Source organism: Hemiscyllium ocellatum, chromosome 4 (genome assembly GCF_020745735.1).
Source record: "Hemiscyllium ocellatum isolate sHemOce1 chromosome 4, sHemOce1.pat.X.cur, whole genome shotgun sequence".
Taxonomy (NCBI): Eukaryota; Metazoa; Chordata; class Chondrichthyes; order Orectolobiformes; family Hemiscylliidae; genus Hemiscyllium; species Hemiscyllium ocellatum.
In genome coordinates, this window is record NC_083404.1 from 141,021,236 (window position 1) to 141,038,303 (window position 17,068).

The window sequence follows — 17,068 nt, forward strand, 5'->3', positions numbered from 1 at the left end:
TCGGGAATTGAACCCAGGTCTCAGGCGCTGTGAGGCAGCAGTGCTAACCACTGTGCCACCGTGCCGCGAACATCAGTAAGATGTTCGACAAAGTTCCCCATGGGAGACTGATTAGCAAGGTTAGATCTCACGGAACACAGGGAGAACTAGCCACTTGAATACAGAACTGGCTCAAAGGTAGAAGACTGAAGGTGGTGGTGAAGGGTTGATTTTCAGATTGGGGGCCTGTGACCAGTGGAGTGCCACAAAGATCGGTGCTGGGCCCACTACTTTTCGTCATTTATATAAATGATTTGGATGTGAACATAAGAGGCATAGATGGTAAGTTTGCAGATGACATCAAAATTGGAGGTGTAGTGGACAGCGAAGAGGGTTACCTCAGATTACAATTGGATCTTGATCAGATGGGCCAATGGGCTGAGAAGTGGCAGATGGAGTTTAATTTAGATAAATGCGAGGTGCTGCATTTTGGGAAAGCAAATCTTAGTAGGACTTATAAGTTTAATGGTAACGTCCTAGGGAGTGTTGCTGAACAAAGAGACCTTGGAGTGTAGGTTCAAAGCTCCTTGAACGCAGATTTGCAGGTATTTAGGATAGTGAAGAAGGCGTTTGGTATGCTTTCCTTTATTGTCAGAGCATTGAGTACAGGAGTTGGGAGGTCATATTGCAGCAGTACAGGACATTGGTTAGGCCACTGTTGGAATATTGCGTGCAATTCTGGTCTCCTTCCTATCGGAAAGATTTTGTGAAACATGAAAGGGTTCAGAAAAGATTTACAAGGATGTTGCTAGGGTTGGAGGATTTGAGCTAAAGGGACAGACTGAACAGGCTGTGGCTGTTTTCATTGGAGTGTCAGAGGCTGAGGGGTGACCTTATAGAGGTTTATAAAATCAGGAGGGGCATGGATAGGATAAATAGACAAGGTCTCTTCCCTGGAGTGGGGGAGTCCAGAACTAGAGAGCTGAGGTTTAGGGTGAGGAGGGAAAGATATAAAAAAGAACCTAAGGGACAACTTTTTCACACAGAGGGTGGTATGTGTATGGAATGGGCTGCCAGAGGAAGTGGTGGAGGCTGGTACACTTACAACATTTAAAAGGCATCTGGATGGGTATATGAGTAGGGTTTGGAGGGATATGAGTCAGGTGCTGGCAGGTGGGACTAGATTGGGTTGGGATATCTGGTCAGCATTAACGAGTTGGACCAAAGGGTCTGTTTCCATGCTGTACATCTCTATGACTCTATGAGAAGCAAAGTTACTGTCTAAAGTCCAATATGACTGTGGAATTCTTTGGAATTAGAAGAGGTTGGAAAATGATGGGTTTTTTTCATGCTTTTGACAAAGCAGGAAGAGTGACTGGAACATATGGTCATGTAACAGGTGATAATTTTAGTTGGACAAGCAATTCAGAACCCTATCGCTGAGCACATGGGCTCAAATCCCACCATGGCAGATGGTGAAGTGTGAATTCAAAAAGAAAATCTGGAATGGAGACCATGAGACCACTGTCAATTGTTGTAAATAAAAAAATCTGGTTCAAGAAAAGAAGGAAATCTTCCACAAATCTGTTCTGAGGAAGGGTCACAGGATCTAAACATTAACTCTGATTTCTCTCCACAGATGATGCCAGACCTGCTGAGCTTTTCCAGCAATTTTTGGATTTTTTGCTCATTTACAGCATTTGCATTCTTTCAGTTTTTATTTAATTTGCTGTTCTTAACTGATCTGACCTACATGTGATTCCAGACCCACAGCAATGTGGTTGACTCTAAACTACCCTCTGGTGGGCAATAAATGCTGACCTAGCCAGCGATGCCCACAACCCATTAACATAATTTTTAAAATGTGGGTAGTAAGGGAAATGGAAGTGGGTGCCATAGTTGTTACTTTTGGTGCATGTGGGGAAGTGACCTGAGTGAGTGGATAGGCTGCATAAGGGGTTAGTGCTGTTGGGGTTTAGGGTAGGTGACAGTGAGTCAGCGAAGTTATCACAGGCACTGGGGAAAATAATAGCATTTGAGCCTTAGTGGGTACAGTAGCAGGGATGAGGTTTAGGGTGTAGGTTTGCTCGCTGAGCTGTAGGTTTGATATCCAGACGTTTCATTACCTGGCTAGGTAACATCATCAGTGACGACCTCCAAGTGAAACGAAGCTGTTGTCTCCTGCTTTCTATTTATATGTTTGTCCTGGATGGGGTTCCTAGGGTTTGTGGTGATGTCATTTCCTGTTCGTTTTCTGAGGGGTTGAGAGATGGTACCTAGATCTATGCGTTTGTTTATGGCGTTGTGGTTGGAGTGCCAAGGCTCTAGGAATTCTCTGGCATGTCTTTGCTTAGCCTGTCCCAGGATAGTAGCAGGGATATTGTGAGTGTGAGATAACAGAGAGAAGATGGTGGCACTTACCCTGCTGGAGAGGAGAAAGTCATTGAGCCCTATAGCACAGAGCCAGGCCCTTTGGCCCAAACTGGTCCATGCCAACCAAAATATCCATCCATGCCAACCCCATTTCCCTGCACTTGGCCCATATCCTTCTAATCCTTTCCTATCTAGGTATATGTCCAAATGCCTTTTAAATGTTGTTTACATACTTGCCTCGACCACTTCTGCTGGCAGCTCATTCCATATGTGTGCCATCCTCTGTTTAAAAAAGTTGCCCCTCAAATTCCCTTTTGTTCTTTCCCCTCTAACCTTAAACTGATGCCCTCTAGTCCTTGATTTCCGAATCCTGGAAAAAAGACTGAGTGCATTCACTGTTTCCATGCCTCTCATTACCTTATGCACCTCTATAAGAACCCCCCCTCAGTCTCCTACGCGCTAAAGAAAAAAGTCCTAGCTTCCAACTTCTCCCTATAACTCAGACCCTTAAGTCCAGGCAACATCCTTGTAAATTTCTGCTGCACTCTTTCCAATTTAATAACATCCTTCCTATAGCAAAGTGATCAAAACTGAACACAATACTCCAAGTGCGGCCTCACCAACGTCCTGTACAACTGCAACATAACTTCCCTACGTCTATACTCAATGCCCTGACTGATGAAGGCCAGTGTGCCAAAAGCCTTCTTCACTGCCCTGTCTACCTCAGACTCCACTTTCAGAGAACTATGCACCTGAACCCCAAGGTCCCTCTGTTCCACGACACTCCTTAAGGCCTTACCATTCACCATGAAACACCTACCTTGATTTGACTCTCCAAAATGCAAGTCATTGACCTTCTTCTTGCAGACAGCTGAGGCTGCTTTAAACTGGGTGGCAATCTCAGACCAGGCTGGCATGGTCTGATATTGCGGCCTCTACTGTTGGCCCTGGGGTAAGAGGGAGTTCTGCCTTTGTTCCACCCAACCAGCAGTACCTCCAGCACCCTGGCTGCACAGCATGGCATCAATTACATCTGGCCTATCATGTCTGAAGTCAATGTCCCGAGCTGTGCAAGGCAGCTCTGGATGATAGTGTTTGTCAGGGTGTACAACATACTATCAAATACTGCACGGATACAAGACGTGCTCATCTTCTAGTGGAGATCCGCTGAGTGGTCAGTTTTTCTGGAAATGGCACATGTGATAGGACAAGGCCTGAATTAGACTTGATGAACATTATGGGTTGGGTAGGTAATTGATGATGCAAATTTGGTAAGAAATGATGAGCAATCTCATCAAGCCTCACTGCAAAAACCCTCCAAAAGAATTTAACATAACTCACACTTAGCCAAAAAGGTTAAGGTTCACCCCATAGTCTTTGTAAGAATGTCAATCATGACAGTGTGACTTGTAATTAATAATGCACATGCAATAGACTACATCTTGTTTAAGATAAGATGCTTTTCTCATCAAACTAGCAAGTGGCTTTCATCTACCCAATCACCTTTTTTTCACAAACAAAAATAGAAGGTTCTGGAGAAACCCAACAGATGTGGAGAGATAAAACAGTTAAGATTTTGAGTTCAGTGACACATCATCAGAACTGAAAGCAGCTAAGGTGGTGTTTATCCTGATGACAGACGTAGAGGGGAATGTTTTAACAGTTACTCTCATTACTGTGGATCCAAAGTCCCATGTGGGCCAGACCAAACAAGGGCTTCAAATTTCCTTCCCTGATGGATATTAGTGAACCACATGATAAATCAACAGCACTTCCATGGACACCATTTGATTAGCTTTTAGTTTCAAGTTAATTAACTGGAGTTAAACTCCTCAGCTGCTGTGGTGACATTTGAACACGCGTACCTGGACCACAGAACTACAAATCCAGTGACAATACCACTATCCACTAGTGGTACTATCAACTGCAAGGGTTGTGTCAGTCTGAATGTGCATGAACGTCACTTGCATTTGAGAGAGTATGTTTCTGAATGTATCTGTCATGTGATTGGGCATGTATGTGTACGTATGTCATTATGTGTATGTATGAGTTATTGTGTGAAAGTCTGTGTCAGTGTGTGTATGTACATGTGTAAGGGGCGGTGAGTTAATGCACGAATGTGTGTGAGACCATGAGTGACTGCGTACATGAATGTGTGTGAGTAAGGGAATTAGAGTGTGTCTGTGGAGTGGAGAAGGTGGAAGATACAGTAAGATTTTGTCATAAATTGTGAGGTCTCATGGTGCAGATTGTACAAATTGCCCAGGAGACACTGCTCCCTGCAACTTAAAAACTGCCCAGATAATAAAGTATACACCTTCAGCATTCCCATCCCCCTTATCATCCTGTTTACCGTCAGATACATGACTCCTTGCTGTGCATGAGGTTTTTCCCATATAAGGTAAGGAATGCTGAGTTTACCTGGTGCTTACGCTGGCAGGTTCCTCCCCTCCCTACATTCTGCAGCCACACCTTCCCATTTCTCTGACTCGTTCTGTCAAAAAAAATCAGGGAAGCAAACATTAGTTTCAGAAATGGTAACCATGAAATATTGAAACAAATCCAGTAAGTCTTGGAGAAACTCAGCAGGTCTGGCAGCATCAGTGGGAAGAAAGCAGAGTTAACTATTGGGTTGTCACAAAAGCTCCACTGGTTTACTAACATTTTTTAGGGAGAGAGACTTACTGTTCGTACCCATTCTACCTGGCCCCAGACCCATACCAACATTCTATACTCTCTGAAGTGACCCAAAATACTACTGAATGGTATTGAAAACAGGGAAACCGGGGAGGGCAACATTAGCCTTTCTGGTGATACCTGTCCCAGCTGAGATTAAAAACACAAAGGCCAATTAGAAATAACAATGCTGATAGATACTCAGGTTTAATGTCTTCTCACATGAGAAATGTAAACAGATCTATGTTGGGGCTACACATGCACCCCCTTCCACCCCTCTTCATCTGAAGTCATACAGTCTTACAGCACAGAAGACACCCTTCTGTCTGCACCAACCTATCTATACTCATCCCACTTGCCAGCACTAGGCCCATTGCCCTGAAGGCTGTGCTTGTCGCACTAACCTTTAAAGTTTGTGAAGATTTCCTCTTCTACTACTCTTCTAAGCAGTGCATTCCAGATTAACACCACCCTCTCGATCAGAAAAGCTCTTCTTCAAATCCCCAATAAATCTCCTGCCCTTCATCTTAAAATTATGCCATTTCAATACTGACCCTTCACCTAAGGGGAACGGCTGCTTCCTATCCACACTGTACTTGTCCGTTATAATCTCTTTCCCAACCAGCCATCTCTGCTCTAAAGAAACAACCTGAGTCCATCCAGCCTCTCTTCATCATTAAATGCTTTAACCCAGGACATTACATGGTGCATCCCCTCCCATGCAATCCCATCCTTCCTATATAGTGGTGAGTACAACTGCACAGAATACTCCAAATGTGGCCTAAGTAAAGTTTTGTACAGTTCTACATGGCCTCCCTGTTCTTATAATCTTTGCCTTTTCTGATAAACACAAGTGTCCCATATGCTTTCTTAATACTTTATTAATCTCTCCTCTGCCTTCAAGGATCTGAGGACAAGGATCTCAAGATTCCTCTGTTCTTCTGAGCTTGCTAGTGTCCTACTAGCCAATTTTTGTGTCTGCAAATTTACTTATCATCTACCCACATTTTCTTTGATATATATATCACAAACAATAAGCAACCCAGCCCAGGTCCCTGTGGTATGCCACTGAACACCAATCTGCAGTCACACAAACAGCCTTCCACCACCACTCTCTGACTCCTACAATGACACCAGTTTTGGATCCATCTCACCATATGCCCTGGATCGGATGTGCTTTTACCTTCTTTATCAATCTCCCATATAAGAACATAAGAGCCAGGAGCAGGAGTAGGCCATCTGGGCCTTCAAGCCCACTCCACCATTCAATAAGATCATAGCTGATCTTTTCATGGACTAGATTAGTATGATGCTGGAAAAGCACAGCAGGTCAGGCAGCACCAAGGAGCAGGAAAGTCGATGTTTCGGGCGAAAGCACCTCATCAGGAACAAGGCTCTCCGCCTCATTTCTGATGAAGGGCTTTTGCCCAAAACAAAAGAAATAGAAACAGTGCTGATTGCTGTTGTGGAAACCAATTAATTTGGCACAAGTCCGGTTTCATTTTGGTGCCCTCATGAGCTGGAGACTCTCTGGGACCAGAGAACACTGTGTAAAGTTCGCTCGGTGCTCTCCATTAGCCTGTTGCTTTAAATATCAAGGTGTGGCTGAGCAAGCTCTGCAGGTAAATTACCAAAGAAGGTAAATTCTGTGCAACTTGTCAGACAGTGCACGGAATGTGTGTGCTTTAACTCGTTGTGTGCTGGAACACTTTGGTTTACGGTGATTGCCATTGTACTGATACTGATTGCTCCCCAGCCCTTTGGAACTGAAACTTGCTGGCTATAAGAACATTCTGCCAGCTCGCAGTGAGCTGTCATTCTTTCCATCCAAAACTCAAACGGTGAATATTGAGCATGAGAGGAAACATTCTCTGGTGAGGATCACTACAGCCACTGATGAACAACAGTATGTTCTATTTCCCCAGCCCTAACCTACTCAGGGAGATTCAGGATAATTTAAGGCTGACTTACTCTTTCTTTGCCGGGTTCACTCAACGGAGCACAGAAATAAAAGGTCAGGTGTTATGATCCAAACCTACCAGCTCAAGATTGGAGTATCCTTTACATCTTATCAACAGTGAATATCTGGGCAAATTTCTTACTCCAAGTCCCATTCTCCTATCATCATGCCCCAACCTCACAGACCTACACTGGGCCCAGCTCCACCAACACTTCACTTTCAAATTCTTACCTCTCTTTTCAAATCTCTCCATTTTTACAACTCATCCCCTATCTCTGTAACCTCCTCAGCACCACAACACTCCACAATGTCTGCTTCACAGCCACATCTTGGACATCTCCCCATGTTAATCATTGCACCTTTGACATCTGTGGCTTTACTTGTTCTGAAATTCCCTCCCTAATCCTCTCCCCAATCCTTTAAGGAGCTCTTTCAAAACCCACCGGTTTAACTAATTCAGTGTATAAATCAGTTTGGTAATCCTTCGTGAAAAATATTTCAGTGTTTAAAATGGATGAACCAGCATCATTTCAAATTGCTGCTTATGCCTTCTGTGTCCAGGGTATGGTGCCTGAGTTTAGAATCACTTGATAGTCACCAGGGAATTGTGGACTTACTAGGTCCACTCACGAAATGGTTAAATCCAATTATGAATATTAATTCAAATGAGAAATGAATACCAAAATTAGGCTTGGGATGGGATATTTTATGTTTCAAGGAATGAATAATACCAGGAAGTCACAAAATAATTGCATGATTGAACTCCACCCACTTGCACATCAATGGCTTGTCTGGTTGCACGTCATTGGCTGGCTGCTTCATGTGATGGGAATGTGGGTGGAGATTCATGCTCTTTAAAGAAAGTGGCTCTGTAAGGAAGCATATCTGTTACCTTGGAAGTAACAGTTCAAACAGGATCATTTCCAGAAGGTGATGGGAAGGTTTTTATTCCCAAAACTTGATGCTGTTACTCTTAAACTGTGCAAGTTGCTGGGATTCTTGTAAATTGTGTTTGAGGGGACATCAATTTGGTCTGTAAATGTGTACTTTGGCCATTTTTTTAATGGCTTTCTTTCCTGTTTTTCTCTTTCAGTCAGCTCCTGCAGATTCTAAACCATGGCAGATGATGAGGTTGCAGCTCTGGTGGTCGACAATGGGTCTGGAATGTGTAAGGCTGGCTTTGCAGGTGATGATGCTCCCAGGGCTGTGTTTCCCTCCATCGTGGGACGCCCGCGTCACCAGGTGAGTTTTTAAATGAGAAGTGATTTACTGCTTTTTGGCTTATTCAAGATGTAAATGTCAATTAACTTGAACTAATTTAGTCACTTAAAGCTGTAGTGCTTTTCAATTACTGAAATGAAAATGTGAACAACTGATTTACTTGTCCACTTAATTTCATTCACTTAGTGATGGGGAAACTTATCTACAAATGTGGGATGTAATTGACTTCTCTTTGACCCTTTTTTTTTTGAAGCAAGGGTTTGAGCCTACTTCAACTGAGTGAGGGTTACAACAGGACCAAAATTTTACCTTATCACTTTCAAAACTGGCAACATGAGGTGGCTTGAGTTTATCAAAGCTGTGTTAGGTGATTTGCCTCTTGGTATCTTAACCTTTCCAAGCTTGTTTAAGCTTTTTTTAAAAAAAACTTACCCTTCTGATACAACTTTAGTACAAAGAGTAGTCTCCCCAGAATAGACTGGGAATGGCACCTCTGTGTTCCTTTTCCCCTTAGCCCCTCCCATAAAGTGGCAGTTTAGCTAATTTTACTCAATTCCTGGAATATGGGTGTCACTTGATGTCATTAATTAGCTGTTCCCCTTGATGTAGGTGATGGCCCTTCAGTTTGAGAAAATTGACAGACTTTTTTCAGTAATGGTCTGCCCTGTGGATAAGCTCTAATGCTGGGCTGTCTAAGAGGTGCCTACCTTTGTTCAGAAAGTTGTGCATCTCCTCAGGTACTGGAAATACCTAGAGCTGTGAGGAATTCCTATTTCATTATGTAAATGTCTCCTCTAAGATCTTTCAAACACTGGCTTACTGTCTGTGGGATGTTCCAATTGAAGTAGTCGCACTCAAACTGTACAATTTGATTCCCAGTACTCAAGTGTACTTTTAATCACCAGTTAGTGTGGAGCACAGTCAGTAGTCACAACAGGTTATAGTCCAACAGACTTATTTGAAACTACAAGCTTTGAGTGCTGTTCCTTTTTGTGTGAAGTCCCCCAGCATTGATTTTCTGACTTTGTCCACCCTTGCATCTGTACAGAACACCTTCAATTAATCACTGGAAGGTATAAATTGAATTCACTGTAGGCTTAAGCTTTGCCTCCTTTCTATGCTATGAACTGTTAGTGATAACAATGTGTTATTATTGAAACTCAGTGTTTCATAAACACTATCCTGGCTAAGCCCCAATTCCCACTTTGCTAGAAATCTGCAAAGTTTAGATTAGTGATGCTAGAAAAGCACAGCAGCTCGGGGAGCAGGCAAGTCAACTTTCTAGGTGATTTCCTGATGAAGGGCTTTTGCCCAAAACACTTTTTTTTTTGTTGTTTTTCCTGCTCAGATGCTGCCTGACCTGTGCTTTTCTAGCACTACTCTAATCTGAACTTTGGTTTCCAATATCTGCTGTCCTCACTTTTTTTTTCTTTGCCTATTAATTATTGGAAATTTAGGGGGTCAGGGAAAAGGAGTTTAAACACTTCTGGGCCACAGCCATAAATAAACTGTTAATTAAGTGAACTTGTCTCTTCAGATGTGATATCCCTGTAGACTAAACTAGCAAGCAGTCTTTTTATACCATGACTCTTTTGTACTAGCTTGTTAATTCCTTTGTAGTTTAAAACTTTCTCACCAAACTTGAATTGCAATTAATCCCTCCACTAGGAAGGAAGATCTAGTTGGTCCTGTTGCGCTAGTTAGTAAAAGGTTGGCTGAATAATGGCTAAACATGTGAAATGGCCTATTAATCACTAGGTGTAGTAACAAGTTAGAACATGATCTTAATCCCAATACAAAGGAATTCCAAAACCACTTACAGCCCAAGATTGTCAGTCAAGCTGCCTCCTGAGAATACCCTGATTTGTTCCATCCTCTGTTTTGTTCTAGGGGGTGATGGTTGGAATGGGTCAGAAAGACAGTTATGTTGGAGATGAAGCCCAGAGCAAGAGGGGCATTCTGACCCTGAAGTACCCAATTGAACATGGTATTGTGACCAACTGGGATGACATGGAGAAGATCTGGCACCACACCTTCTACAATGAATTGCGAGTGGCCCCAGAGGAGCATCCTGTTCTCCTCACGGAGGCACCCCTCAACCCCAAAGCCAACAGAGAGAAGATGACCCAGATCATGTTTGAGACCTTCAACACACCAGCCATGTACGTCGCCATCCAAGCCGTGCTGTCCTTGTACGCCTCCGGGCGTACGACTGGCATTGTGCTAGATTCTGGTGACGGTGTGTCCCACACTGTGCCCATCTATGAAGGGTACGCCTTGCCTCATGCCATCCTGAGATTGGACTTGGCTGGCCGGGATCTCACTGATTACATGATGAAGATCCTGACCGAACGTGGGTATTCCTTCACGACCACAGCCGAGAGGGAGATTGTGCGTGACATCAAGGAGAAACTTGCTTACGTGGCCCTGGACTTTGAAGCTGAGATGCAGACAGCCAGCACCTCCTCAGCCTTGGAGAAAAGTTACGAGCTGCCTGATGGTCAAGTCATCACCATCGGCAACGAGCGCTTCAGGTGCCCAGAAACCCTGTTGCAGCCCTCCTTCATTGGTGTGGAGTCAGCTGGTATCCACGAGACCACTTATAACAGTATAATGAAATGTGATGTAGATATCAGGAAGGATCTGTATGCTAACACTGTCCTGTCTGGGGGAACCACCATGTTCCCAGGTATTGCTGATCGGATGCAGAAGGAAATCACAGCCTTGGCTCCGAGCACAATGAAGATTAAGATCATAGCTCCCCCCGAGAGGAAGTATTCAGTATGGATCGGAGGTTCCATCTTGGCTTCTCTCTCCACCTTCCAGCAAATGTGGATCAGTAAGCAGGAGTATGATGAGTCTGGGCCATCCATTGTCCATCGCAAGTGCTTCTAACTTGCTGTAGGGGTCAGAACTAATTTAGACTTGTCTTGATTGTCACTTTCCCCAAAAACTTTTTTCTACTGATGAATTTGGTTGGTCTAACTTTCACCTTGCCACATTGAAACCCACTTGAATCCAAGATCATCTTTTGATTCTTGGGTGAAATGGCATGTGTGAAATATTGAAGCCTGCTTTTTTTTTTCAGTGAAACGTCTAAGTTTTTTGTTCCTTTTTGGAATGACTGCCAAGAGTTGTCTTTAAATTTTTAAAGACAGTGGTGGGAATGAAAGCAGCATTTATGCTCCACTTGAGAATCAGACCCAACATGAGAACTTCCAATTGCAACTTCTGATAGTAACAGAAACCTTGCCTGTATGCAGCTGTGCACACTACCAAGTAGCATCTTCAAGAAATCACTTAAACCTGTCAATAGCTCATGATAGGATTGGAAGATTTTTGGGATGTTGGAGCTTGCAGGCATTGCCTTTTTGCTCCAATCCCAATGTTCTGGATTTCTGGAAGCTTATAAACTATGAAATGTTACATAACTGTTTGTTTATACATGTTCAATTGTAGAATAATAAAATGGACTTTTGGTCATGGATATCTTGTCTCAATCATTACTTGCTCTGTCAATTACTAAATTTTTTTTTTTTAAAAAGACTCTAATCACTTTACAAGGAACAGACAGAAACAAGAGTTGGCCTTTGACCCTGCTCTACAATCCTCATGATCCTATAACTTGGCCTGTTCCTGCTTTACCCCTGTATGATTTGATTCCTCTTGTGCTATATGTAACTTTATTTAAATATTCAATTTTGTCTGAAGCATTTTCATGGCAAATAATGCCACAGGTTCACCACCAAAGAAATTCTCTAAATTTCAGCCTTATGCCTTTAACTTTATCCCTATAAAACGGGGCCCATTGTAGCCTCTAGTTTGAATTTTGCCAGTCAACAGAAACCTCTAGTCTATCTTTACATTCTTCTCCCACTATGGACACCAGGCTGACCAGTCTGTAATTTCTGGTTTTACCTTCCTCTGCCTCTTGCATACAAGAGGCAATGTTAGCCACCCACCACTGTGGGGGGACTGTTTTGTAGTCTACAGAATTTTGGAAATGCCCACCAATGCATTCCCTCTTCTTGGGTCACTCCTTCAAGAAGGCCACTCCACCCATCTTAATGAGGTGGAAAAACATCATGATCAAATGGTGGAGGAGACTTTGGGCTAAATGGCCTAAATCTGGTCTTGGCCTGTAAGATATTGCTTAAATAGAGAAAGACATGGTTTTTTTAAAAAAAAAAATCACAGCTTCCAGGGGCCTGCCACATCAATGCTGTTGTGTTGTTGTTAACATTTGTCTCTGGCCTACTGCAAAGCTTAACACAAGCTGGAGGACCCTCTCCTCTTCCAGCCAGCTACCCTCCAGCTTTACAATATCAGAATGTGAACCACCCTCTTCCTGGCTTGTTACTTACCCCATATATCTCTAGGTCCTGTCCTGTATGAGTTCCCAGCTTAGCTGGTCCATTTTCAATGATTTACAATTTTCATTACCACCCCTAGTAACTTCATCTCTGGTTTAAAAGGGAGCTGAGGGGTAACTTTTCCAGAGAATAGTGTGTAAATTGAACAAATTTGTAGAGGGGAGTACAACTACAACATTGAAAAAGACATTTGGACACACCTTGTCAGAAGGTCCTCAAGGATGAGGAGGGTGGTGGAGGATGAAGATAATTTGGGCCTTTATTCCACCTCCATTTGGCAGAGCTTGTCTTTGCTCTTAACATAGAGTCATAGAGACGTACAGCATGGAAACAGACCCATCTGCACACCCCAGTGATGTCTGTCTGTAGAGTGTGTGGAACGTTCCTTATTCAATCCTGTTCTGGTCACCACCCACAACACTTTCTCTAGTCTGTCAATGATATGAGGAAGGGCTTATGCCTGAAACGTTGAATTTCCTGTTCCTTGGATGCTGCCTGGCACATTTTCAGCTCTGATCTCTAGCATCTGCAGACCTCACTTTCTCCTCCATTTTCAGCTCTGTCGATGATATCATCAGTACTGCTTCCCTTCCTTATCTGGAATTGGAAAAGTTTATCTATTTCGCTCCTAATTTCTACCCTGTTCTCACGTTCACTTGGATAATTTCTGACTCCTCCATTCTCCTCCACGTCTGTGTTTCCATTTCTGGGGATAGGCTGGCCACCAATATCCACTACAAAACCACTGGCTTCCAAAGTTATCTTGACGATACATCCTCACACCCTATTTTCCGTAATGACTCTGTTCCATTCTCATAGTTCCTCGGTCTCTGTCACATCTATTCTGATGATGCTAACTCTGACAAAGGGGCCGCAAGGTTGTCCACCTGCTTCAACCAAAGTAGTTGACAGGGCCCTAAGCCGGGTCCATTTTCACCTCCTGCACTTCAGACCTCACCCTCTCTCTTCCCTCCCACAATAGCATCCTCGTCAATAAAGTATGGACCTGGAGAAAGCTCAGAAGGTCGAGCAGCATCAGAGAAGCAGGAGAGTCCACCTTTCAGGTCGGCACCTTTCATCAGGATTCCCTCTTGTCCTCGCCTACTATCCCACCAACATTCATATCCAGAGGATCATTACCCATCATTTCTGCCAGCTCCTGGTGATGCTGCCACCACCAGACACATGCTCCCCTCGCTTGTCAGCCTTCCACAAGAACCGTTCCCTCCGGTGCACCCTGGTCTATTCCACCTTTACTCCAACATCCCCCTGACAGCATCTTCCCCTGTAACCACAGAAGGTGTAACAACTGCTCATTGACTTCCTCCCTCCTCAGTATCCAAGGGCCCCATGCTCACCTTCCAGGTGAAGCAGTGATTTACCTTCACTTCACTCAATCTAGTCTAGTGCATTCGCTGATCACAGTGTAGTCTCGTTTACATTGGGGAAACAAAGGGTAGACTCAGTGACTGCTTCACAGAACACCTACATTCTGTCTGCAAAAAAAATCACCCTGAGCTTCCAGTTCCAGGAGCTACTTCAACACACCATCATATTCCCTGGCCAACATCTCTGTCTCAGACTGGCTGCAGTGTTCCAGCACAGCTTGGCACAAGCGGGACGAACACGGTCTCATTTTCTGCTGCTGAGCTCTGCAGCCTTCTTGATTCAATATCAAATTCAACGATTTTAGGGTTTGAGGTACCTCCTCCCATGTCCTTACCCCAAACCGCACACAACAGGCCTTGTCATTATATGGTCTGCCGTTACATAAATGTCCACAATGACTCCTAGCACCACAGAAAGCATCCTGTTGGGATGCATCACAGCTTGGTATAGCAACTGGGGTGACCAAGAAAGTAGATGAGGGCAGTGCAGTAGACTGTAGCAAGGTCTTTGACAAGATATTGCATAGTGGGTTGTTGAGTAAGGTTAAATCTCATGGGACCCAGGGAGAGCTAGCCGATTGAATACAAAGTGAGTTCATGGAATGCCCTGCCAGTAGCAGTGGTGGACTCTCCCTCTTTATGGGCATTTAAACGGGCATTGGATAGGCATATGGAGGAAAGTGTAAAAAGTGAGGTCTGCAGATGCTGGAACCCTTGGATGCTGCCTGACCTGCTGTGCTTTAACCAGCAACACATTTTCAAATATGGAGGAAAGTGGGCTAGTGTAGGTTAGGTGGGCTTGGATCAGCGCAACATCGAGGGCTGAAGGGCCTGTACTGCGCTGTATTTTTCTATGTTCTATAAAATTGATTTGACAGTAGATGACGGAAGGTGGTGGCAGAGGACTGTTTTCCAGACTGGAGGCCTGTGACCAATGGTGGGCCACAGTGATAGGTGCTGGGTTCACTGTCATTCATCAGTTATACAAATGATTTATATGAGAATTTAGGAGGTATGGTTAGTAAGTTTGAGGACAACACCAAGCCTGGCTGGTATAGTTGACAGTGAAGAAGATTATCTGGATATATACATGTGCTTGATCAAATGGGCTGTGGCATGGCAGGTGGAGGTTAATTTAGATAAATGTAAGATGTTGCATTTTGGTGAGTCAAACCAGGGCAGCACTTGTAAGGAAATGTTAAAAAACAAAGGGATCTAGGGGTACAGGTTCAAAGCTTCTTGAAAGTAGAGTCACAGGTAGACACGTGAAGAAGGCTTTTGGTGTGCTTGCTTTCATCAGTCAGAGCATTAAGTATGGGCATTGGGACAGCTGTACAAGACATTGGTGAGGGTACACTGGCAGTACTGCATGTAGTTCTGGTCACCCTACTATATCATTAAACGAAAAAGAGTTCAGAAAAGATTTATTGGGATGCTACCTGGATTGGAAGAGTTATAAAGGCTGGGCCTTTTGTCCTTGGAGCACAGGAGCCTGAAGGATGATCTTATAGAGATCTATAAAAGCATGCAACATCAGGTTATAGTCCAACAGGTTTGATTGGAAGCACTAGCTTTCGGAGCGCTGCTCCTTCATCAGTCCTGAAGAAGGATTACACCTGAAACTTCAACTTCTCCACCTCCTGATGCTGCCTGGCTTGCTGTGTTCTTCCAGCCTCCTACTTGTCTACCTTGGATTCCAGCATCCACAGTATTTTTGTCCCTCACCAAGTTTGTATGGTCCTGGCAAGCTTACGCTCCTATTCTATTTCTCCCCCTTGGTCAATCCTTTTATCCTTCTTTGCTGAAATCAGTTGTGAAATGGCAAAGAGGTGGCTTATGTAGAATGTAAACTAGTTTAATAGTGTTCTCTGGAGAAGGAAATCTGCTGTTCTTACTCGGCCTGGCCTGCATGTGACTCCAGATCTGCAACAAAATGGTTGACTCTTAACTGTCCTCTGAAACAACTGAACAAGCCGCTCAGTTTTAGGGCATTTAGGGACGGACAACAGATGCTGACTTTGTCAGTAATACCCACATCCTGTGAAAGAAGTGAAAAAAACCACTATCACAGACCAGACATCTGAATGCCCTGTTTCCGGGTTGTAAATTCTATGCCAACCACAAACAAGCAAATAGTGGAAAACAGTTTAAAAGTTTTGAGGCATACATTGAAAAGTTGGAGAGTCTGAGACAAGCCTGAGCACGGGCCAGTGAGACACACAGGAAGGCAGAGTGTGTGAGGCAGAGAGAACCCTGAGGGCAGGAACCTGCCCCAACGGAAACTGCAGAGACTCTCCACATTCCATACCTTATATGGAAGAAAACTCCAGCACATGAGTGTGTCGGTTATAGGAGTGGCAGGCGAGAGAACGAGTAAATGACATGTAATGTCAAAAAGAGATCTTAATCAGGAGCCTCAATGTCCCTCCCAGAGAAGGGGTTCAGTGGGTGAGAACCTGCAACTCCGAGCAGGTGGGCCCAGAATCCATGTAGTGTTTCATACCTGGTTGGGGACATTAAATTGGACTTTGCAAACAATAGTTTTGAAATGTAGTCACTGTTTTACACATAGGAATCATTAGAGCTAATTTTCACACAATGAGGATCTAAAAAAAATGCAATATACCACATGTCCTGCATTTTTTTTTGGTGACCGAGATACATATTTTGACACTCAGGGCAAACTTCTAGCACTTCCTCAAAAGGAATATTGGCCTTGAACCAATTACATCCACCAGCAGGAGACAGCAGACTGGGTCTCGGTATAAAATCAGAAAATGGAGATGGCCAGCACACTAGTGCTTTCACCACTTACTATGAGACAGTGTGTCAATACCTGAGTAATGACCTCCAATACTGCAGCATTGACCCTCAGAAGGTTCAGCAATCCAACAGGATCGACACTCCAACTGTGCAGCCGTTCCACAATACTGACCCTTTGACAGCGCGTACTCAACCTCCAGGAATGCAGCACTCCCTCACCACTCCCAACAGTGCAGCGCTATCTCGCTGATATTTTGTCAGTATGCGGTCCTTCACTTCTGTTCTTAGACCCATACAGTCATAGAGGTCTACAGCATGGAAACAGGCCCTTTGAC

General features: G+C 43.9%; 1 protein-coding gene and 1 long non-coding RNA gene across 2 annotated transcripts in view; one reads left to right on the forward strand and one right to left on the reverse strand.

Moving 5' to 3' along the window:
- The window catches only part of LOC132815137 (uncharacterized), a 70,362-nt gene that overhangs the window by 51,871 nt on the left and 1,423 nt on the right, over positions 1-17,068 (reverse strand). Inside the window, exon 2 of the long non-coding RNA XR_009644629.1 lies at positions 4,774-4,846. This is a non-coding gene — a long non-coding RNA (uncharacterized LOC132815137). The remainder of the gene's footprint in view (positions 1-4,773; positions 4,847-17,068) is intronic.
- LOC132815134 (actin, non-muscle 6.2-like) lies at positions 7,823-11,696 on the forward strand. Its single transcript, XM_060823932.1, has 3 exons — positions 7,823-7,918; positions 8,082-8,230; positions 10,100-11,696. The coding sequence occupies exons 2-3, from the start codon at positions 8,105-8,107 to the stop codon at positions 11,102-11,104; spliced, it is 1,131 nt and encodes a 376-aa protein (XP_060679915.1). The 5' UTR covers positions 7,823-7,918; positions 8,082-8,104; the 3' UTR covers positions 11,105-11,696.

Excerpts from the sequence above, each read along its gene's own strand:
- LOC132815134 (XM_060823932.1), top strand. The coding sequence starts at position 8,105 with ATGGCAGATGATGAGGTTGCAGCTCTGGTGGTCGACAATGGGTCTGGA. Across the intron at positions 8,231-10,099 it reads TGGGACGCCCGCGTCACCAG|GGGGTGATGGTTGGAATGGG; the intron begins GTGAGTTTTTAA and ends GTTTTGTTCTAG.